The sequence below is a fragment of the Mirounga angustirostris genome, unplaced genomic scaffold, assembly GCF_029215605.1.
Source record: "Mirounga angustirostris isolate CCGP_5_RB_7025 unplaced genomic scaffold, mMirAng1.0.hap1 SCAF_15, whole genome shotgun sequence".
Lineage (NCBI taxonomy): Eukaryota > Metazoa > Chordata > Mammalia > Carnivora > Phocidae > Mirounga > Mirounga angustirostris.
Window position 1 is genome coordinate 51,431,675 of NW_026991723.1, and position 22,958 is coordinate 51,454,632.

At 42.6% G+C, this 22,958-nt stretch overlaps 1 protein-coding gene across 5 annotated transcripts in view; it reads right to left on the minus strand.

Moving 5' to 3' along the window:
* The window catches only part of MOB3B (MOB kinase activator 3B), a 206,582-nt gene that overhangs the window by 880 nt on the left and 182,744 nt on the right, over window positions 1-22,958 (minus strand). For 4 of the 5 annotated variants that reach the window (XM_064579693.1, XM_045882505.3, XM_064579694.1 and 1 more), the window contains exon 4: window positions 12,456-17,664. In XM_064579693.1, the coding sequence (XP_064435763.1) occupies window positions 17,635-17,664 (30 nt within the window). In that variant the 3' untranslated portion in view covers window positions 12,456-17,634. Of the gene's footprint in view, window positions 1-7,079; window positions 7,196-12,455; window positions 17,665-22,958 lie in introns of those variants that run through there. The other variant, XM_045882507.3, reaches the window with a different exon arrangement.

Sequence of the window (22,958 nt, forward strand, 5' to 3'; positions counted from 1 at the left end):
TATAATTCCTTAAGAAAAGTGTTTTGAAACTCATCTTTTCCCTGCTGATGAGTGATGTTGAGCATCTTGTGTCTGTTAGCTATTTGTATGTCTTCTTTGGAAAAATGTCTAATCATCTCTTCTGCTCATTTCTTAACTGGATTATTTGTTTTTTGGGTGCTGAGTTTGATAAGTTCTTTATAGATTTTAGATACTAATCCCTTATCCGATAGGTCATTTGCAAATATCTTCTTCTAATCCATAGGTTGCCTTTTAGTTTTGTTGATTATTTCCTTTGCTGTGCAGAAGCTTTTTATTTTGATGAAGTCTCAATAGTTAATTTTTGCTTTTGTTTTCCTTGCCTCAGGAGACATATCCAGTAAAAGGTTGCTATGTCCAAGGTCAAAGAGGTTACTGCCTGTGTTCTCCTCTAGGATTTTGATGGTTTTCTGTCTTACATTTGGTCTTTAATACATTTTGAATCTATTTTTGTGTATGGTGTAAGAAAGTGGTCCAGTTTCACTCTTTTGCTGTCCAGTTTTCCCAACACCACTTGATTGAAGAGACTGTCTTTTTTCCATTAGATAGTCTTTCCTGCTTTGTCAAAGATTAATTGACCATATAGTTATGGGCTCATTTCTGGGTTTCCTATTCTGTTCTATTGATCTATGTGTCTGTTTTTGTGCCAGTACCATACTGTCTTGATCACTACAGCTTTGTAATATAGCTTGAAGCTTGTGATGCCTTCATCTTTGCTTTTCTTTTTCAACGTTACTTTGTCTTTTCCAGGTCTTTTGTAGTTCTATACAAATTTTAGGATTGTTTGTTCTAGCTCTGTGAAAAATGCTGTTGGTATTTTGATAGGGACTGCATTGAATGTGTAGATTGCTTTGGGTAGTATAGATATTCTAACAATATTTATTCTTCTAATCCATGAGCATGGAATGTTTTTCCATTTCTTCTTGTCATCTTCAATTTCTTTCATCAATGTTTATTAGTTTTCAGAGTATAGGTCTTTTATCTCTTGGTTAAGTTTATTTCTAAGTATCTTATGGTTTTTGATGCAGTTGTAAATGGGATTAAGATTAAGATTCATTAAAATACTCAAGTATCTTAATGAATGGCTTCAGATAATCGAACCATGTATACAGTGTGATGACCCCACAGTATCTGCCTTGCAGTGAAAAATGCCAGGTTCATGGAGATTACCCTTTGGCAGTGGTCTTCCCCCTGTGCTTTTTTGATCTGTTTGCAGTTTTATACCTATGTCCCAAATGCTTATTACCAATACAACTGTTTAACAACTATATAAAAAGTTATATTATCTGAGAATATATTAGGAAATGAATCTTTACTTTTCACAGAAAACCTCAAAGAAAATGGATTAACAAAAGGTTGTTTTGCTATGTTTTCACTATATATAACAAATGTAAATTTTGTACAATAAATATTTCCTAGGTTAAAAAAAAAGAGGCCCTTTAATATTTTTTGCAGGGTTGGTTTAGTGGTTATGAGCGCCTTTAGGTTTTTTTTTTTTTTTTAAGATTTATTTATTTATTTATTTGACAGAGAGAGACACGGCGAGAGAGGGAACACAAGCAGGGGGAGTGGGAGAGAGAGAGAAGCAGGCCTCCCGCGGAGCAGGGAGCCCGATGTGGGGCTCGATCCCAGGACCCTGGGATCATGACCTGAGCCGAAGGCAGACGCTTAACGGCTGAGCCACCCAGGTGCCCCAAGCGCCTTTAGTTTTTGTTTGTCTGGGAAACTATCTCTCTGTTCTGAATAATAACCTTGCTGGATAGAGTATTTTTGGCTGTAGATTTTTCCCATTCAGCTTGTTGAATATATCATGCCACTCTCTTCTGGCTTGCATAGTTTCTGTTGAGAGATCTGTAGCCAGCCTTATGGGTTTTCCCTTATAAGTTAGAGACTTCTTTTGTCTTGCTGTTTTTAGGATTTTTTTTTTCTTTATCGCTATATTTTGCAAATTTAATTACAATATGTCTTGATGTTGGCCTGCTTTTGTCAATTTTGATGGAGGTTCTTTGTGCCTCCTTGGTCTGGATGTCTGTTTCCTTCCCCAGATTTGGGCAATTTTTAGCTATTATTTCCTCAAATAAATTTTATGCCCCCCTCTTCTTCTGAGACTCCTATGATACAAATGTTATTACCTTTGATGGAGTCATGGAGTTCCCTAAGTCTATTCTCGTCTTGCATAACTCTTCATCCTTTTGTTCAGCTTCATTATTTTCTATTGGTTTGTCTTCTAGGTCACTAATTTGTTTCCCTGCTTCTTCCATCCTTGTATTCATTGCATCAAGTCTGTTTCGAATCTTTGTTATTGCATTTTTCATTTCTTTTTTTTTTTTTTAAGATTTATTTATTTATTTATTTGACAGAGAGAGAGAGACACAGTGAGAGAGGGAACACAAGCAGGGGGAGTGGGAGAGGGAGAAGCAGGCTTCCCGCAGAGCAGAGAGCCCAATGCGGGGCTCGATCCCAGGACCCTGGGATCATGACCTGAGCTGAAGGCAGATGCTTAATGACTGACCCACCCAGGCACCCCTGCATTTTTCATTTCTGACTGATTGTTTTTTAACTCTTTTGTCTCTGTGGTAAGGGCCTCCCTGAATTCTTCCATTCTTTTCCTAAGCCCAGAGAGTATCCTTATGATTGGGGCTCTAAATTCTCCATCAGGTATATTACTTACATTGGGTTTTGATTCGATCTCTGGCCATGACCTTATCTTGTTCTTTCATTTGGGATAAATTCTTTCATTTGGGATAAATTCCTCCATCTTGGCATTTTTTTGAAGTCTCTGACTTCTAGAAAAGCCTGCTATGCTTTCTGGTCCTGACAGTAATGGCTTTATGAAGAAGAGGTCATATAGTGTCCAAGGCCTGGCACTTCCAGGAGTGTTTCCAGTGTGTGCCACGTTTACTCTGCTGCTGTGTATTGGCTGCTCTATCCTCAGGCCAGGCATCTGCCGAGGGTCTCCTTGCCTGCTGTGGTTAGTGTTTGGACCTTGGTCAGAGTGTGGGGAGTTTTAACCAGGTGTGCTCTGGTCTGCTTATTAAATGAGACCTGAGGCTACTTTCACTAGAACTGAAGCCTTGCAGAACTCTCTGTTCAGTAAATGAGGTGTGTACAGGGGTTTCTGCTAGTCTTCTGGGGAAGGGGCCTGCTGCCCTGGGACTGAGACACACCTGCTGGAGAAAAATAGTCCCAGAAGAGCACAGGGGAGTGGCACTTGGTGTAAGGAGCTTAGGCAGCCGGTGTGAGTGCTGTGCTATTTACCTCAGGTGGCTCTGCCTCTATGCTGAGGGGTGGCAGAGGAAAATGGTGCCCGTTGGCTTTTTGTCCCAGGAGACGTGACTCTGCCAACACCATCTCTCACAAATGTGCTCCAACAAGAGTGAACAGTCTCCTCCCGTGCACCTTAGGCGATCCTCAGATCGTGCTGTCTGCTCCAGGGTTGCTTGCCTGCCTTCACTCCAGGATTGGGCAGCACCCTCAGGGCTCTATCCCAGCCAAGCCCACTGAACTTTCTAACTCCAGTCTTCAAGCCCTGCTGATTGCAAAGTCTCAGAAAAATCAGCCCCTCTTGTTTTCCCAGCCACTGGCTTTAGGGAAGTATTTTCCTTGTGTGATCCCCTGTGTGCTTCACTCTCTCTCACCTTTCTCTGCGACCAGGGCTCCCTCCCCTCCATGGCACCCGCCATCTGTTTCTCCCCCAAACCACATCTCTGCACCTCCTACTTTCTGTGACGTGGCCTCTTCTCTCCCTCTATTGTGGAGTTTGTTCTGTCGGTCCTCAGGTCCATTTCTTGGGTATTCAGAATGATTTGATAGTTATCTAGCTGTGTTCCGGGGATAAGGTGAGCCTAGGGGACTCCTTCTATGCCAACAACTAAGCTCCCCTCCTCTAAGTTGCTATTTTAAAACTTCCGCTTAACCTAAGTCATAAGGAGGTTGCTTATTAATGGCTATCCAATCATCTGGGAAAACAGAGTGAATGCATTAGAACAGAGCAACCAGAACGTTGAGGTTGCTAAGAAAAAAGTGGAAGAATAGATTTACAGTGGGGTCTGGGAGTTTCACTTTTTTTTTTTTTTTTTTTTTGAGAGAGAGAGCAGTTGTGGCTGGTGGGGAGAGGAACAGAAGCTCCACGTTCCACACAGAGGCCGACTCAGGGCTCAATCTCACCACCCCGCGATCATGACCTGAGCTGAAATCAAGAGTCAGACGCTTAACCGCTTAACCGATGGAGCCACCCAGGTGCCCTGTGTTTAACATTTCAAAGCTGGAACAGGGCAGTATGATAATGAGGTCCAAGGACATGGTTTCAGATTGCTAAATTAGATTAGAGGGGAAGAGTGTTGGCATAGGGATGTCAAGTCAACTGAGCAGCCAAGTTGTTGGATGTACTGTCCGTGTGGCCAAGGAAGATCCCTACGAGAAGAATGAGAGGAACAGGGGGAAACTGGTGCCAAAGTCTTCAGTGAATTAGGGCAGCTTTGGAGGATGACTAAAGATGATGATTGTGGATGGGGCGGTAAATGTAGGGCTGAATGGTATAAACCTTGAAGGACAGATGGTATTTGAGAGCAGGAGTCAAGATCTTGAAGGAGCAAGAATGCCAACTCCACCTCAAGGCCCTGATAGATGCTGGGATACATGAGATAGAGCAGAAGGGCTTCCCTTTTAGAAGGCTGCCGTGAAGAGACAGACCCCAGTTAGGACTCGTACTCATACTAGATTGAGATGTGGCATTTATGACTTAACATTATAATATAAGCATCGTCATGAACTTAACATCTCTATGACATCCAGTTTAGTGAATATTCATAACTGGCTTTGGTTATTTGCCCTATTGTTTGTTATTTGGGTTGCTTCCAATTTTCCTTATTATAAACAATGAAGTAATGAGCATATTTATGACTCAGTTTTTTTCAGCATTTATGAATGTTTCATTTAGATAGTTTCCTAAAAAGGGACTTTCTACCTTAAAGCATATGAACATTTTCCCAGCTCTTGATGCTCATGGTTCCATACTCATCTTGGATTTTCTCTGCTCCAGCCCTGGCACCAAGCATTTCTCCAAGAATTCCTGGTTCCTTTACATAGAAATTAGTATTCACATGTCAAGATCTGGGCACTAGATGTGTTCATTGAACCGGCATGTCACTGTCATCAGTGGACAAACAGAGAATATATCGGTGGACAAACACAGAGAATCTGTGGACATCTCGGTGGACAAACACAGAGAATATATCGAGGGCCTAAGTGTCTGTGTATGCAATATACGTATACATATGCACACATACACAGATGCTATTTCTCATCTGTAGGGGTGGTCACAGGAGTCCTGGAGAGTCTGCCTGCCCTCCAGGGAATGTCCTCTTCCAGGTGCAAGCAGGATCATGTGGAGAGTGAGCAGGTATGGAAGGGCTGGGCTGCTCAAGCATATCAGGTGCCTCTACTCTAGGCCTTCAGGACTCCCTGGGGAAAACCAACATCACTGCCACCAAATGAACTATTTCAAACAGCGGCATTACAACCCAGTTGCCTCAGTCAGTGCTCTGCTGAAGGCGTAGGTTATGTATGCACGCTGGGGGAACGTAGCAGAGTAATGTTTATTCTTAGATCTACTTTCTCTATTCTTTGGGCATTGAAATGTCCTTTCTTCTATGAAACAAGGTGATGATAGACGGTAGCATTCCTAAATCACCCTCTATTGTTGAATTTTAAACTTTCTAGTCCACAAAATAAAAAAAAGAAATCTAGGAGTGAGAGGATTGTTGGCCATCCTTTCTAACCTGTGAGAAGCCTGCCTTGGGCCTCACCAAAGAGAGAAGTCTGTTCTGGTGGGAGTGGGCTGCCTCTGAAGGATTCTAGAGGGGACAAGAAAGGGGACATGATCAGGTCTGCAATTTGGAACGGGCACTCTGCAGGCTTCAGTTTGTGAAAAGTGAATGGTGAGAGAAGATCCTAGAGACAGGGAAAGCCCTCCCCTCACTTCCGTAGAGTGATGGGCACAAGCAAGGAGAGCCTGAAGAAATGCAAAGGTCAAAGAGAATGGACATGCAGGAAGAGGGACCTCTTTAGTTTAGAGGCTCACTTTCTAAGAAGAGTTTGAGCACATCTTTTCCCTAAACTGCTGAAGCTTATTTGCTATTTTGTTTTTTCCCATAATTTCATTAAAATAAAGAGTCTGCCCTTCAGGACAATCTTTCTAAGAATGGTAGAGAAAAGGGTACAGTTTTTTTTCCCTAAAAAATTTTTCTTCTGCTGCTAGCCAGATGAGTCTATTTTGGCGAGTCATCCATTGGTAATAGCTGCTTTCTCCATTCTGTATTCACGTATCAACTGTATCTGAACTCTAGTAATTATCAGGTGTCTTCTTTGAATCCTCAGTGTCTCCTAGCTGGCCCTAATGCACACCGCACCTTAGTAACTACCTGACACGACTGGAGTAAGAATGAATGGTGAAGATTTGTACAGAAGGGAAAATCATTCTTCCCAAAGGGCTTCTAAACCAAGGGTTGAGAAAAAAACAGACAGATGCACGTAGCCAAAGCGAGAGCTGAGGCTTTCATACTCCTGCCCCTGTGAAATCCATCTGATGATAGCATCTGTGAGGAGGTTGCGATGCTAAATGAGGACCTACTAAGAGTGTTCAGCCACAGTAGGGATGCAAATGTCTACTGAATCAGCTGGAACTCTGCCCCCCCCCCTTGTCTTCTAGTGTATTCCTATTGCCAGATTTGAGGAGACAATCTTTACTTCCCTGTCCTTGGTATATACTAGTCTTTCCTGGAAGACTAAGTCTGGTCAGGAACAAACCGTCTTGTGGGACAATCGGCAGGTGTGCGCTCTGCATCAAAGGGGCAAGAGCTCTCCTGTACCCCTGACTGGTCTTGTCAAGCTGGCAGACACTGAGCTTCCCCACTTAGTCCTTCTTCCCCAGATGGATGTGGGGCTCGATTCCGGGACCCTAGAATCATGACCTGAGCCAAAGGCAGGCACTTAACCGACCATGTCCCCTAGGCGCCCCCGGACTCACACTTTCTATGCCGGGAAAGAAACATTTGTCTCACCTGGTGTCACTTCCTCATCACAGCTTCCCAAGGGTCCTCTGGGCTTTTCCAGGTCTGCATATTGTGTGATTCTCAAGGTGAAAGCAGCTTTGTCACCAGGATAGCAAGTGAGCAACCTAAAAGGAGGAATGGAGGGGCCTATAACATAGTGATTAGCAGAGGGGGCTCTGGAGACCGACTGCCCAGGTTCAAATCCCAGCGCCACCTCTAGCCAGCTGCATGACTTTGAAGAGGAGACTTACTCCGCAACCTCAGTTTCCTCGTCTGTAAAATGGGAGTAACAACAATGGTGTCCACTTCACAGGATGGTGGAGAGGAATAATTCAGATATTCCAACTCAAACGCTTGGCATGATGCCTAGCACCAGATGACAGTGAGGACTGTCCCTGGGTGAGCTCACCACTGCCCTGCACGCAGCCGCCCTCCCTCTCACCTCTGGAATGGTTGTCACCAGTAACTCCCTTGAAGAACGGTTGTGAGAACTGGGTGGAGAATACCCATCAAGTACCAAGAACTGTGCGTGGCACAAAGTAGATTAATTCCCAGCCCTTCTCCCCCCAACATGCCTTCCTAATTCCCCTGAAAGCTCTCAGCACAGCCAGTTCTTTCCAACACAGCGCCTCGGAATCGATGAGCAGCAGAAGAGGTTCAGGCAAAAACCACCTCATTTCTTTTCCCTTCTTCTTTGCAGTAGGGGAGGTGCTTTAGTATTTTCCTCTAACATTTCTCTATCCAAGTAGCACAGAGTCTCTTTGCAGTCCCTTAGGAGGGATAATGCAAATTCCAATGAAATGTCATGAGCCCAGGGCAGCACAATCCTTTTTCTGAATGCAAACAGACCACATGGCAAAGACTGGCTTATCGCTCTTAGGGACTTTGTGGACTTGTAGTTTTTTATTTCTTTTATTTCAAACCCATAGGCTCACAGAGTTGTGGCAAATTCACTGTCCAGAGAATGCTCTGCCAGTTTGTAATAACAAAACTGTACCTGATGTTATCTGCACAACCTCAGGAATCTCATGCCAAGGTTAGAAGTGTGAAATGGGGCTCACCTTTTGAATGACTTTTCTTTAACTTCCATGGTTCAATAGTTGGTGAATCTAATAATTTACTATTTAAAAACAAAAACCAAAAAACACCTCCCCCACTGCCCCTCTCTTGACAAATGCTGCCTCCTTCTATATTCTGTAGTTGAATCATTTTGTGGACAATGTCCGTGAAGCCCTAGGAATGGGAAGGTACAAGTCATTCATTTCCTCACAGCATATCTATTTCATTCAGCCTTAAAACACAGGCTGGGATTACTTCCTGACATAGTAAAGATCTCCCAGTGGAACAAGGAACTAGAGAACATTTACGGTCTGCATAACTCCTGGTGACCTCAAAGGAGTCAGGTGGAATGGAATGGATGCTGCTTTTCAAATGTAATGTGATTCCTATTCATTTCTCAATTAGTCCATGGAATATGTGCATTAAGAAATGTCACAGCCATGTAGTGCTCTCTAGCCTTTTGGTTACATATTTCTTATTTGTTCACATAATCGTGTATTTTACATTACAGCTGAAGAATTAATGCCATTTAATTTCTTTAGTAGAGAAAGAAAATCAGCAAAAATTAACTGATAGTTCTGCGAACTTCTTTATTTTTTAAATTAATTTTTTAAATTTAATTTTAGAATTTTTGAATTAAAAAAGTTTTTTTTTCAGTTCTGCAAACTTCCTATGGTCAAGGCTAAGATCTGCTTTGGGTATTTATTAATTCTTAAAAGTCTGCTAGTTTTCCCCTAAGGATGAGTGAAATGTATGCTTTTTTTTCCATCTCATAGCAGGGAGCAAGACCTAGACATTTCTTAGGTACTGTTTTAATTGATCATTGAACACCTTGCTCCCACTGTGATTCCTCCTGGACTCATAGATGGTCTTCCTGTCTCCTGCCCACTCACAGACCCCATCCTGGCCTCTGGTCTTACTCTGACACCACTCAACACTTTGTGGACTAGCCATTCTGACCTTCTTGATGTCTCCCTGTTAGATCCATTGTCCCGCCTCATGTCAGACTCAGGGTCCACTTTGTGTTTGTGAATGCTGCGCATCTTGTGAATAGAAATACTTGATAATCTCAGTTGGACTGGTCATAGAAGCACTAATGCAATCACACTGACAAATGACCAAAAAGAAACTGAAAGCTGAATTGCTCCACCACACAGAGCCTGTGTCCATAGAGAAGAAGATAAATCTGAAGAAGAGCTCAATGCCTAGAGGGTGAAGGTGTCTCCTGTGGCTAAGAGTGAGGGCTCTGGAGGACACCTGAGGGGTGTTAAATCCTAGCTCCATCCCCTTACTTGCAACTTTGGGCAAATTACTTGGGTAACCTTGATTGTAGAGATAAACATGGATAGCCAACCTCACAGGGCATTGAGTAAGATTATCCATGTAAAATGCTTAGAGTATACTTAAGTCTATAGTATACACTTAATAAATGTACACTTCCTGGTGTATCATCAAATTAATATTATTATATATTGCTTTTAATTTATTTCTCTTTGATAGCAGACCTTAATTAGACACCTATCTGCCATTAATTCTATTCATTCATTCATTAATTTATCAAAGGTTTATTAAGCATCTACTGTGTGCCAGACACTCTCTTTTAGGTGACAGAGATAGAAATCCCTGATGTGAAATTTATATTCTAGTGGGGTGAGGGACAGACAAGAAACAGTAATAAACCTAATAAATATCATATAATATAAATTATATAATGTATATATATTTACATATTGTGTATATATATGATTTATATAAACACTACAGGAGAAGGAAAATTTGAGCAGAGAAAGGGAGCTCAGGAATCCTGGTGACCCTGGGGGGCAGTTGTGATCGGCAGGGGCCTCAATGAGAAGGTGATGCTCCAGCTAGAACTTGAAGGGGGAGAAGGAATTGGCCATGAGCCTATGTGGGGGAAGAGCATCCAGGCAGGGGAACACCTGGACAGAAGCCATGAGTGTGAGTGTGCTCAGCATGTGCAAGTCCAGCTGGGAGGCCCGGGGTGTAGGAGTGGAGGGAGAAAGGGGCAGCTGAAGTTTTTAAGCAGAGTGCAAAGGGGGGCATTGTAGGGTTTTGAGCAGAGAAGGGGCTAGGTTCTCATCCACCGACAGGGCAGGGGTAGGCAGCCCAGTTCTTCACTTCCAGCCAATGTGAACTTTTCCCACTAGGCTTGATCTGGTCTAAAAGGCCTCCACATCTTTACCAAGATTTTGTCTTAACCACAGACTCACGTGGGTCAAGTATCTCTGTTGTACCTTCATGTGATTAGACTTCTGATAAGACAAACCCTAAGTAAAATAATTAACCTTTAGATAAATCAACAAGTCACAGTTCACGAATTTTCTGAACGCTGCTGCCTCTTGTGGTTCTGTCCACATGCAGTTTTTAGCAGTATCAAATACATCATCGCAGAGACCTATATGTGCACAGTCAGAGCACAGTTACTTGTAACATTGTTTCTGAGTTAGTAAACAGAGGATTCTGTTGATACCTTTCCCCCTCTGTGTTCTACATAGTTCTTGAAAATGCTTAGACTCTCTTTGCTGATCTGATACTATGTGAGATCATGTCTCAGTTGTATGATAGAATTTCCTCTGGAGCAGATATTAAGCTTCATCTAGTGCGCAGTAATACAGTTATAAACTCAATCAAGGTTTATTTAGATAGGATTTCCTCATTTAGTTTTTAATCTATTAAGTACTGGGAATTTGTGCTTGGTTTTTGTGTTCATGAAAACTCAGATGAGGAATGCTGCATTAAAACAATGAGAAGTTTCCATTAACACACTGTGTTCTGCTGAAATCTACTTCACAAAGAAAAAGTAGAAAAATAGGATAAAAGATATAATTGTTATAAATGACACTACCACTGCTTTTCAGTGACTTTTTAACATTTTGGTCAATGTAGCATTGAAGTTTGCCTGGAAGCAGAGCTGAAGTTTAAGAATTTAAAATAATTGAAAGTTGGATAGATGTAGTGATCAGCTTAATGTCCATGGGAGTATCTGGGTGGAGGGACTGAAGGCATTGGATTTGAATTTATTATCTTCTAAAACAGTTTACTATTTATATCAGGAATACAGTGTAGGCTACTAGAAAGAACAACATAATATAGCAGGTAGTCAATATGTATAGGGATCAACTTAAAAATTAAAGGCCTCTCTAGACACCGTGTAGCAGGGGCTGCACCTGAAATGCCTTCAGGGGAGTGGCAGGAAACGGGAGGGAGCGAGGGAAACCTACCAGCCTCAGAGGACAATGGCAACTGACAGCCGCGTGTCTGGGACTCAGTAGGGAGTGGTGAGGACATTGGTAAATTGGAGAGAACATGCTCCATCTAAATGGGTCCACCACTTCTCAGCCAGTTCCTGCCACACGAAAACAAAAGCCCGGTGTTGCCAGATCTTCTGATTTTGTAAGAGGAGCCAGAAATTCTGATTTTTAGGCATCAGATTTCTCAATTTTTTAGATGTTGGCAGCTAGTTAAAAAGAAGAAAAACAAACTGTGTCAGTCTAACAAAACGTGCCTGCAGGCCACATTCCGTCCATAGTCTGCCTCTCTGTCACATCTCCGTGTACATTTCAGACGGTGGAACCGAGAAGTAGAGGAACCCTTTATATTTGTGCTGGGGTTCCAGAAGCCTCATTCCTCACCACCCTCTGTCTAGAAATCACCTCATCACAAATAGCTTTTGTCAGACAGAGTATTCGATTGTGGCTATTAGCAACAGTGGCTGTTATTGGAATCACAATTACTCTAAAGTGGCTAGAAATGTACTAATAACATATAAATATATAAAATGTATATATTTGTTTCCCAGACATGTTAATACTTTTATCTTATATTATTTTGCAAAAATAATTATAAGTCATATAGGAATAAATCTATAAGCAGTTGAAGTTCAGAAATCTGAGGCAGAGAACAATTAAATATACTACTCAGGATCTCACAAGGAAGGCAGTGGCAAACCTGAGGTTAAAACTCAGGTTTATTTACTCTGATTGATGAACTATTTCTCTAGTCAAGATTTATTATATTTACACGCAAGGTTGTCATCAAATTTAGTATTGAATCCTACTGCAAGAAAAAATACACACCACATTCATCTGTGGAGCAGCTAAATTATATGCATGACGTACCCTCCTGGGAAAATCTGAAAAGTGTAAAGGAACTTCTGTTAGAATACAAATATGTGCAGTGTGTTCTCAAACACATTTTGAATTACTTTTTGTAGAATTAACTGTTTTCTTTTCATTTACCTGCTCCAAGACCACTGCAAGACGAAAAACATACCTGTGAAAGAAATTGAGCACACACAAAAAAGACAGGTGATGGTTATGTGTCTTTTATTTGTGACATTTGAATTCCTAAGCTCACATGAACTGATTTCATAAATATCCTTTCATTTCCTCTTGCTTTTCTAATTGATGTAATTGTATTAGTTTGTTCTTATAGTCAAATCTTTAATTTAATCACAAATGGAACTAAAATATAGTAAACATCTTTTTTCTGATGCAATTAGAAAAGATACAGGAAAATCTTAAAATTAGAACACTAAAAACTAGTAACACAGCTTAAATGTCAGATTAGAAATAGACTCTCCCCTCTAAAAGTTACAAAAATCCTTATTTATTCATCAAAAAATTCCTACCCAGAATTAATAACTTCCCAGAGGGAAACAACCTGTTAAAAGTTTTTGGCTGTTAACATACTTTTTAAAGCAGGGGAAAAAAATCCTTCTATTTCCAAAACACTTTGTTTGGCTAATTCTAGGAGAGAATCACCTATTTTATCAAGGACCAAAATGATCCAAACACAAATGACAACAGTATTATCCAAATGACACATCTGACTCCTTCTTGTGATTTTGCCTCTGTACACATTTCTTGAAGACATGGCTCTACTTGTCTCATGATATTTCTTTGACTCACAGTGTGATACCCATGGGGTGTGGAAGTGATAGAAGGTCAGAGACCAGAGGGAATGATGTGCTTCTATCAATGACCAGATGACGACTTGGCCTACATCACCACAAAAAGGTGAGAGGCGCTCCCTCCAAGTCTCTTAAAGCTGTGCCAATTAAAGAAGGGATTAAAACAAAACAGCATGATCTGATGAGGCCTATTAAAGGTAGAAATGAAGGCAACTCAGGAAGATAAACCAAAATGGTTGAATATAATATAGATATGGATTTAGTGTGGACAAATAGAAAAGAAAATTTATAAAGCAAGTCAGGACTTAGCAAAGCCACAATAAAGTTTGGAGAAAGCATGCGGTAATTTCTTACACATTCACTGTTGGTTACATCCGTAATGCACAGTGACATGGAAAGCCTGGGGAAGGGTTCAAATGGAGGTGCAGAAATGTTAGCAACAGGGCAACAAGTCTTCCAAGAGAATTCTGCCCCTGGGAGAGCGGAAGGGAAAGGAGGCTGAAGGCCATTTGCTAACAGTCTTCAAATACTTAACGGATATGCAAATAAGGCTCTCATTTATTATGCTGTTTCTTATCCTAGATAATCCCTGGATCTCTCTTAATATGAGACACTAGGAAAGGTATGCTGAAACCCAAAGATTTGGCTCAGGTTAAATGGGAGGATTTCAGATGTTGTGAAGTGTTCAGTGGGGTATACCAAAGGATGCTGTGAAATGTCTATGCCTGAGGTCTTCGAGAGGAGAATGGGGTTTTCACGGGGAATGTTACTGATATGGTTTGGGAGGGTAGAAGGAATGGATTAAGAAATCTCTTGAAGTTGCTTCCACTCATCCTAGTCCTCAGAAATGAAAAAACACCCCAGGAAGAGAGAATTAACACCTAAGAAGCAGAACCTGACTCTAGATGAGTATTTCTCAACCTTTTTTTTTTTTCCATTATCATCCTCCTAAGGAGCCCTCTAAGATATTTTATTCTTAATCATCCTTCTGAAATTTTAATACCACATAGAAATTTTATACCTACTATGGCCCTTTGAAGGGCCACAACCCACTGTAATATCTAAGATTCCTACCCCCCCCCCACAAAAAACCCCACAATTTTTGCACCCTTGAACAATCACCTTCAATGAGAATACATGCTCTCTAAAATAAACCATGGGTCTGAACAGGAAGTCATTGAGGATGGGAGCAAAAAAAAAAAAAAAATTACACGTATTTCAGCTCTGGCTACAGGAACCATACAAATTCTCATTAGCCAGCATACTAATGTAGTGCCCCCTTCCTCCTTCCCCTTCCCTCTGTTAAATGGGAAGTTATGAATCCTTTATCATTGCTATATCATTTAACTGCAATGGTAATAATCTTTTGGAGACCCTGCACCTCTTTGAGAGTATTAAGAAAAGAACGCACATTTGCATAGCCTCAAACTCTATAATATGTGTGCATGCTGAATTTCAGAGCTTCCTAATGAATTATTTACCTTTATAATGAATGGATCAGGCCGACAACACCTGAACCCACTGGTCAAGCTTCATATCATGAAAAGAGACGACTAGACATTATATGCTTCCTGATAAATGCAATAGGAAGGAAACATCACTTATGTAGTATTGTTCCTTAAAAAAATATGTTTAACTGAGTCTAATAAAGAGGAAACAACCAGGAAAAAAAAAAATCCATATTGTGGAACATTCTACAGAAAACCAGCCTGAAATCCTTAATAACATCAGTGTCATCACACACACAACACACACACACACACACACACACACACACCATCACCTCCACCACCACACCAAACACATACCTAACAGAACTCTAACCCATTAACTAAAGAGAATGACAGCAAATGCCATGTGTGATTCCTAATTGGATCCTGGATAAACAACCACAACAAAAAGCTATAAACATTTTGGGGGCAATTGAGAAAGTATTTTAGGGTTTTATGATGTCTGCAACGTATTTTGAAATGGTTCAGCAATAAGAATGTATATTTACAGAGGAAGAGAAAATATATGGGAAAAGTCAACAGTTAAAAAAATGTTAACAACTGATGCATGTAAGTGAAGGGGACGTGGATGTTCATTGTAATCTTTTCTTTTTGAAATTTCCACTTTGAAACGTCTTGAAATAAAAAAGACAGTGGATACATGTATTACCCAACTAAAAAAAAAAAAAATAGTGGGAAATAAAGGAGGAGAAAGCAGGAGGTGAGGCTCAGACGCAGAGAGTTGGAGGTGCCTGAGCCACTGCCAAGAGCTCAGATCGCCCCTCTTTGCAATGAGAGGTACTTAGGATGTCGTCAGGTCAAAGAGATAAAAATTACCTGTGATAATTTTCTTTAGAATTTGCCAAACAAAGTTCTGCAGGAATAGGAATACTCTAATTAAAAAATAAGAGTAGTTTGCTGGCACTGATCCTAGAAGAGTTGATGAATGCAATTAGAAATATAACCAGGAGGAAACTGTGCCACGAAGCTTAAAAAATATTTGGTCTTTTAAATTGAATGGGAATTTAAATGCACAAACAGTCAACAGAAAAGAACCTTAAAAAGAATTAATAACAAATGTCTTCAGAGTCCAGCATCCTGCTTGATTAGGCATCACTGACATGCAGGAACATGGTCAACTTTTTAATGCAAAAATCCTGTGGTTTTTCCATGGCAGCAGAGTTTCAGAGTTCCTCCCAGGGCATGGGCTCCACGATCTCATCTCTCTGTCCCTCTGCTTGACATCCCCACGCAGTACTTACTGCGTATTGCATAGGTTGGGAAGAGGGGGTCTTATTTCTTTGTTCTCTGGATCCTTAGGACAGTCAGATATTCTTTCAGCCCAAAATGATGCTGAGAAGAATCTTTGCCTATCTTGTTCTCTCAGAGTTACTTAGGAAGCCAAAAAAGGGGAGAGGGTATGTTTGTTGGTGACCAGAGCACAACACGATGGAAAGAGGTAGCAGCATTTGGATTCCATGAGACGACTTGGACAACATGGGAAGCAAAGGTGGCTTTGCCGGGTCAGGGCAGGATGCCACAGTGCCCAGACAGTCAGCCCTTTCTTTGGACAAAGAAAGATTTCATGTTCTCTAGGCTCTTGTAGCAGCCATGAATGGCTTTAATGCATTAAATATAATGAAATGAGATCAGGGTTGTTCAGTTATTCTTTAATTGGTGTTACATTAAAATACACTAATACATTCTTATCTACTTCCCTCCACCAACTGCTACTTTGTCAAATTCAAAGGATCACTGGGAGTATCATCACCCCTTCGTTACAGGCTCTTGGGTCCACCACCAGGTCTGTGGATGAAGCAGAGAAGGCAACGTTTCTGCAACTAAGACTCACTTGGGTTTCAAAAGGCAGGATGTAGCACAGACTGTGCTATTTTGTTGACTGGAATGGGAAAACCGGGAAGGAATGGACGAAGGAAGTTAGCTCCAGTTCCACTGTTACCTTGGCAACGGTGGCACAATCATAGGGACAGAAATTAATTTGTGCCACAACACAATCCAACCGGGGGGGGGCGGGGGCGGGTGGCGTATAAAGGAAGAGAAACAAAACAGGGGCTGGACGAAGGAGCTCAGAGGGCCAGCTGGGAAGGCTACGAGCCAATGAGCCAGCTGGCTGAGTTATGTGCACCAAATAACCAATTGCACTTCTGTTTTTTTTTTTTTTCACTGAAATTTTAGTATTATGTGGAGACAGCCACAACTCCCTCCCCTTTGGTCAAGAACAAACGCTGCACTAATCTATCTGGCTCAGGGCTTCGGCTGATCATTCTTGGTCATTTACAATTTCCTTTTCTTCCTCTCTTCTGGGAAACAGGAAGAAAATATCTTGAAAAGAAGAGACAAGAAATGGTGTGGTTGTAAAAAAAAAAAAAAAGCACATTCTGTTTGGAGTTAACTGGTAACTTGTCAGCTTTCTGCTCGCGACCGGTCTCCTCCCTGTAGTTAAGGTTTGTTCGGGGTCATGGAGTGGTCCCTGAAAGAAATCTGCCTCTCAGGGAAAACGTGTTGAGGCTGCGGGGTGGGTCTCAGATCTCTTGTGGCTACACGGCCCTGCATGAAGTTAAACCACAGAATCAGATCAGGGCGGGAGGTCTGAAAGGAAGGCTTGTTATAGAAAAACTCGCTGCTCATCCAGAGTTCCAAAATTCACCCGGTACTTAGAAAACACGTGACAGAAAAGTCGGCCAGTTGACAAGACAGAAGTGGAAAAGTACAAGTGTCTCAGTCTCAAAACCTGAATTCCAGTAAAGCTTAGGTGGCAGGTCACAGGTAGAGCTGCGACATGCATGGAAGTGCAGAGGCTTCCTCGGGGCGACTCAGAGCCAGAAGGGGCCAGGGGGCAGTCCTTCTTGCATGCTGTGGTCGGACAGGTCCACAGGTCGTGGCTAGCAGCACTCAGAGGGTTAAGAGCACACGGGGTGAGTGGGGAACGTCTCTCAGGAATCACCGTTGTCTCCACCTCTCCTGCTCCTGGAAGTAGGCGTGCCATTTCAGCCAGGGAGGTCTCCCTGCTCAGCACTCCAGGAGCAAAGAGCTTTTCTCTGTCTTCCAAAGATAAGGTGGGGTGTCAGTGACACATCCTGCTCGTCATCTCTTTCTGGAAAGCAGGGAGAGAAGGATGGTTAGGAGTAACTAGAAGCAATGACTTGTTGAAGGATTCTAAAAATACCCTCAGAACCTCTGGAGCCTTTGACCAAGGAACTGCAAGCACGGTCCGTGGATAAGGCTCAGCACGCAAATGTGCTCCATTTGGTCTACAGGTCTGTTTTTTTGTTTTGTTTTGTTTTGATCAAGCAATGTTAAAAACAACAAAAACAACCACCCAAAAAACCTTGGCTAACTTGCCGAAACTCCAGGTTGTTTATTTTTTTGGAAAAACCGCACGAGTTGGAGCCCCTGGACAGCTGGAGTTGAAGAACAGCTGTCCTCTTCAGATGGAGGATGTGCTCTTCAGTTGGCCCCAGCCCCCATGACTCCCAGTTGTCTCCCCAACAGGAGCCAACTATCACTTACTGATTGATATGATCATTGGATTTAGACTGCTATTTTTCTTATAGAATAGTTTCTCTTTACCTACGTTTCAAAGATGGAAAAATGAAGGACAGCCTAAGTGGGTTTAAGGCAAGGGAAGTGGGAGGGAAGACTTTTCTGAATGGGCATGAAGAATATACCAATGTGTCTGACATGCTCCCACCTGGCCTTTCCCTCCACTCCATCACCTGCCTGGCTCCTGTGGGCATTTGCAGATCCCAAATGTACCATCTTTTCTCTTTCTCTGGACCGCTGCAGAGGTGAGACCCTTGCCTGTGGCCTGCTCCTCCCTGCCCTCCTGAACTTAGCTAATTGCCATTCCTTTTCCCAGCTCAGGCAAGATGACTTGCAAGGTGCCTGGAAGGCCTCCTGTTGCTCCTGCCCCCACCACTGTGGAGTCTGCCACTTCTTCCACTGGTGCTGGCCTCTAGTCCTGCTTACAGTGAGCCAGTTTGTACATCTGCATGTGTGTGTGTGCATGCGCGCATGGACCGAGGGCATGTCTGCAGGCCCTACTGGATGGAGGGCTACCGCATGTCAAGAAAAGAAACACTCATGGGCTCACCATATGTGCACTCGTCTGTCTCCCCCGCCCCAACACAGTGCCTGGCACAGGACGGCCACTCCACTTTCAGCTCCAAAAATGGCCTGGAGAGCAGGCCAGAAGGAGCCATGTGCCATGCAGCATCTGGGAGGACACGCTTAACAGCACTTGATGTAAATGAATGAGCTGCTTTCAGGTCCCACCTCCTGCAGAGCTGATGGCAGCTGCCCCCTCTCTCACATGCTCACCCCGGATCACCCCAGCCTAGAGAATAGAAAACATCGGAGTAAAATGAGTTTGAGAACAGGAGTGTCCCGGTGCTTGGAGACTCTATTAGCAAACCATACCAAGGCATTGGTTAAAGAAATGTCAGAATATACACAGCATATTCCAGGCACTTTTGCATCCTTATAATATTATTAAGCACAGGCAATCACATACAGGTACATACAGTGAAACACGAACTGACCACTTCCTTCTACTTGTGACTTGTCCTATGTACCAGGTACCTGGGAGATGAGGTTGCTGTTTGCAGGGAGCTACACTCCATCAGAGAGAAAGAAATGTAGGTCACACGCTAAAAGACAAGGACATAAATGCAACTATCTGGAGGAAGGGAGACCATGAGGCATGGTAGCTCCAAATTCTGGCCACAGTCAGAGCCCACTTCTGCCCTCACCACCTATCTGTGTGACTGCCTTGAGTCTCTGGGTCTTAGCAGACATGCCTTTTCTTTAGGGACCCCCTCCCTGAGCTCTGACATAGGGCATATCCCTCTTTCCTGCCTTTCACAGGGCCCTTCTTCACAACTGGAATAGCCTATTATTTCTTTCTTTCCTGCCTCCTGGATTCATCCCATGTCAGATCCTATAATATCCACAAAGGAAGGGGCTGTGTCTGCTCTATTCCTAGTGCCTGGCAACTGATATTCAACAGATGTTTGTTTAATGAAGCAATGAACGGGCTCTCAGTCTCCTCATCTGTAAAATGGAACTGTGAGATGACCTGAGAAGGTGACCGGGAAGGTTAAAAGTATTAAGATATACCTGGACTTGATACACATGAATTCCTTCTCCTCAAAAGCAAACACATGGCAATAATCACTTCATGCCAGAGCAAGAAAGGGTTTGAGAAGACTTCCCTGTTAATGTATCCACTTAGATGGACCCCAAAATTTAAAGGAGGACCCTGATGATGAGGCGGGGAGAAGGGGACTAGATAGCTGGGGTGGGGGGGGCGGGGAGAGTGGCCGAGGTGGAGCCCTCCGTGGTCTGGTGTTGCTGCGGCTGGAGAAGAGAGGCCAGGCCGGGAGGGCGTGGGGGTAGGGAGACAGGTAAATGCACAACTGCCCAAATATGGACCCATGCAACTGGTGTGAGGACTGGAAAGACATGATGACAATCTTAAAATGAATTTGCTGTCCCTTTCATAAGCTTCCAAAAGTTCTTGTGCTTTTGGTTAACCTTTGATGACAAAGATGGGGAAAGTAAGGTGGGAAAGCAAATGTGCACATGTGTGTATTTGAGTTAGTAAGAGAGACAATTGGCGGTGGGGAGATCACAGACTGAGCACAATTTGGCCTTATAACTAATTCCGTCACTATTCGCAATGGGTTAATACTTTTGGAAAGAAAGGAACTAGCATTTGTGAAGCACCTATGAGGTGCCAGGTGCTTGGTGGAGCTGTTACATCATCGCATCTGTAAAACTCTAAGAGAAGGAACTGTGGCCCCATTTGACAGCAGAGGAATCCAGGCTGCAGAGCAGAAGGGATTTGCTCGAGGAGAACAGGGAAGCTGCAGAGCCCGACCAGTAATAGTTACTTCCACCCAACAAAGCGCAGCTCTCCCTTAGTCCCAGGGTCCCTCAAAGCTCTGCAGATATTACACCCCGTAACTCTTACACTAACCCTGTGAAATGAGACTGGTTGTGCTCACTGAAACAGGCTCAGAGACAGACAGTGTCTTCTAAAAGTCACACAGTGAGTGGCAGGGGTGGGACTTAAACTCAGGTCTAACTGAAGGCAAAGGTCAGCTCTTCCCACTTACACCATGTGATTTGTGGTTTAAAAGCCCCTGAGACATTCTTAGGAAGATACACTCCGATGATACTGATATTAACTGACATATATTCATTATAAATGGTTGCAGTCATTCCTGGATTTTCAAAATGTTGAAGGTATTTTCTCATTACTCAGACAGATGGGACTTGGGATTACAGGTGCACTGGGTAAATACTAAAACAGTTATGCCACTAGAAATATGGAAGAGTTAAACACACACACACACACACAAGGGAACACTTTGATAGAGGACATGGTACTTATCTAAAGCCACTGAGTTAGTCTGTGAAAAGCCAGGACTGGTGCTTTCCTCACTCCAAATGCTTTCTCGCCTCCAAATGAAAGAGAAAAACTGTTTACGGGGATGTCTCCTAACATTCTTATAGGGAAAGAATGGTTGAAATAGCAGACCAGGAATTCCCAGATCCTTCCCTAAGGAAGAACAACTCAGAGCCACCCTTCAAAACTGTATTCTAGCACTTTCCCACTGGGTGGTGCAAATGAGCTGGTTAAGAAATAACTGGCCAAACCAAAAAACTGGCCAGTATTGGCTTCCAAAGCGTTCATCATCATCAAAGCCCTCCCAAAGGCACCTAGCAGAACCAAACACATTCCCTTCCTATCGCGGAGAGGGGCCTGAACAACATCTACCCAGGTTGTTCTTTAAGAATGAATTTGCTAGGGCGCCTGGGTGGCTCAGTTGGTTAAGCAACTGCCTTTGGCTCAGGTCATGATACCAGGGTCCTGGGACAGAGTCCCGGATCAGGCTCCCTGCTCCATAGGGAGTCTGCTTCTCCCTCTCCCTCTGCCTGCCACTCCCCCTGCTTGTACTTTCTCTCTCTCTCTCTGTCAAATAAATAAATAATCTTGGGCGCCTGGGTCGCTCAGTTGGTTAAGCGACTGCCTTCGGCTCAGGTCATGATCCTGGAGGCCTGGGATCCAGTCCCACATCGGGCTCCCTGCTCAGTGGGGAGTCTGCTTCTCCCTCTGACCCTCCCCACTCTCATGCTCTCTCTATCTCATTCTCTCTCTCAAATAAATAAATAAAATCTTTTTAAAAAATTAATTAATTTAAAAAAAATAAATAATCTTAAAAAAAAAAAGAATGAATTTGCCATTATAGGAGTGGTCTAAATGCATCGTGCACTAAGGCAGACTTCTAAAGAACTCCAAAAGGTGCTTGAAAAGCTTCTGCAGAGGTGATGAGAATTTTCTGAGAAAGGTTCATAGGGACTGTATTTGGCTGTCTAGGAAGATGTTTTTAAGCACCTGGATTTAAAAAAAAATCCACCCTTCAGGAAAGAGGAAAGCTGGGCTTTGGCTGGCTCACTCAGTATTCTTTGCTTTAATGTAAGGAAGTAATTGATTTTGTAAAGTCCCTGTTTCCCCACTGTCAACAGAACACATTCCATACTCCAGGGCCTGGCAAACAAAGCTTTTCATAACAGAGACTCATGCCCTCTGCTCATCTCCTGTTGAACCCCCACCCACCCACTCATACACCACACCCACGAGGCAAACTGGACTCTTCCCCTGTTCCCAACAGGACATGGTCTATCAAGGTTTCTAGTAGTTTTTCTAGCTGTTTCTTCTATCTGGGAAATGCTTTCTGCTCTTCTGTGCCTGGTAAATATTGACATCCTTCAAGATCCAACTGTCAGCTCCCAGAAAGGGTTCATTAGCAAACTGTTTGGTTTCCCCCATTGCACACACATATCGTATCACTTTCTACCAGCAGTGGAATTCATCATTTCATTTTTGCCTGAATATGAGAAGACCCTTACAACTTTGTTGTGTATTAGTGTATGATGAGAAATATTTTGGTCAAGTCATTGAATAGTACATATGATTTGATATAATTATTTGGGGAAAAAATACAAGCAAAATATGAGTCCACTGTGATGAGTTTATCTCTGGGTGAATGAAATGATGTATGTGTTCTCTTCCTGCTATTTGCCCTTGGCATATCCTCTTGGATTCTGAGATATTTTTAATACACATGTAATTTTTTTTTCTAAGAAAATAAGCTCCAATAATTTAAAAAAACAACAAAAATAGAAGTAGACCAAACCTCCAAATTGAAATCATATTTAGTTTTAAAAATAAAGTTAAAATGACTTTTGGCTACTTTTCTATGGAATGGGGGTGGTGGCTGAAATCAGCATATCTGCATAAGATATTCAAGCTCTCCGGTTCTAATCTCAACACTTTCAAACTGAAATAGAGGTATCTCTTAGCCATTGCAACAAGTGTTT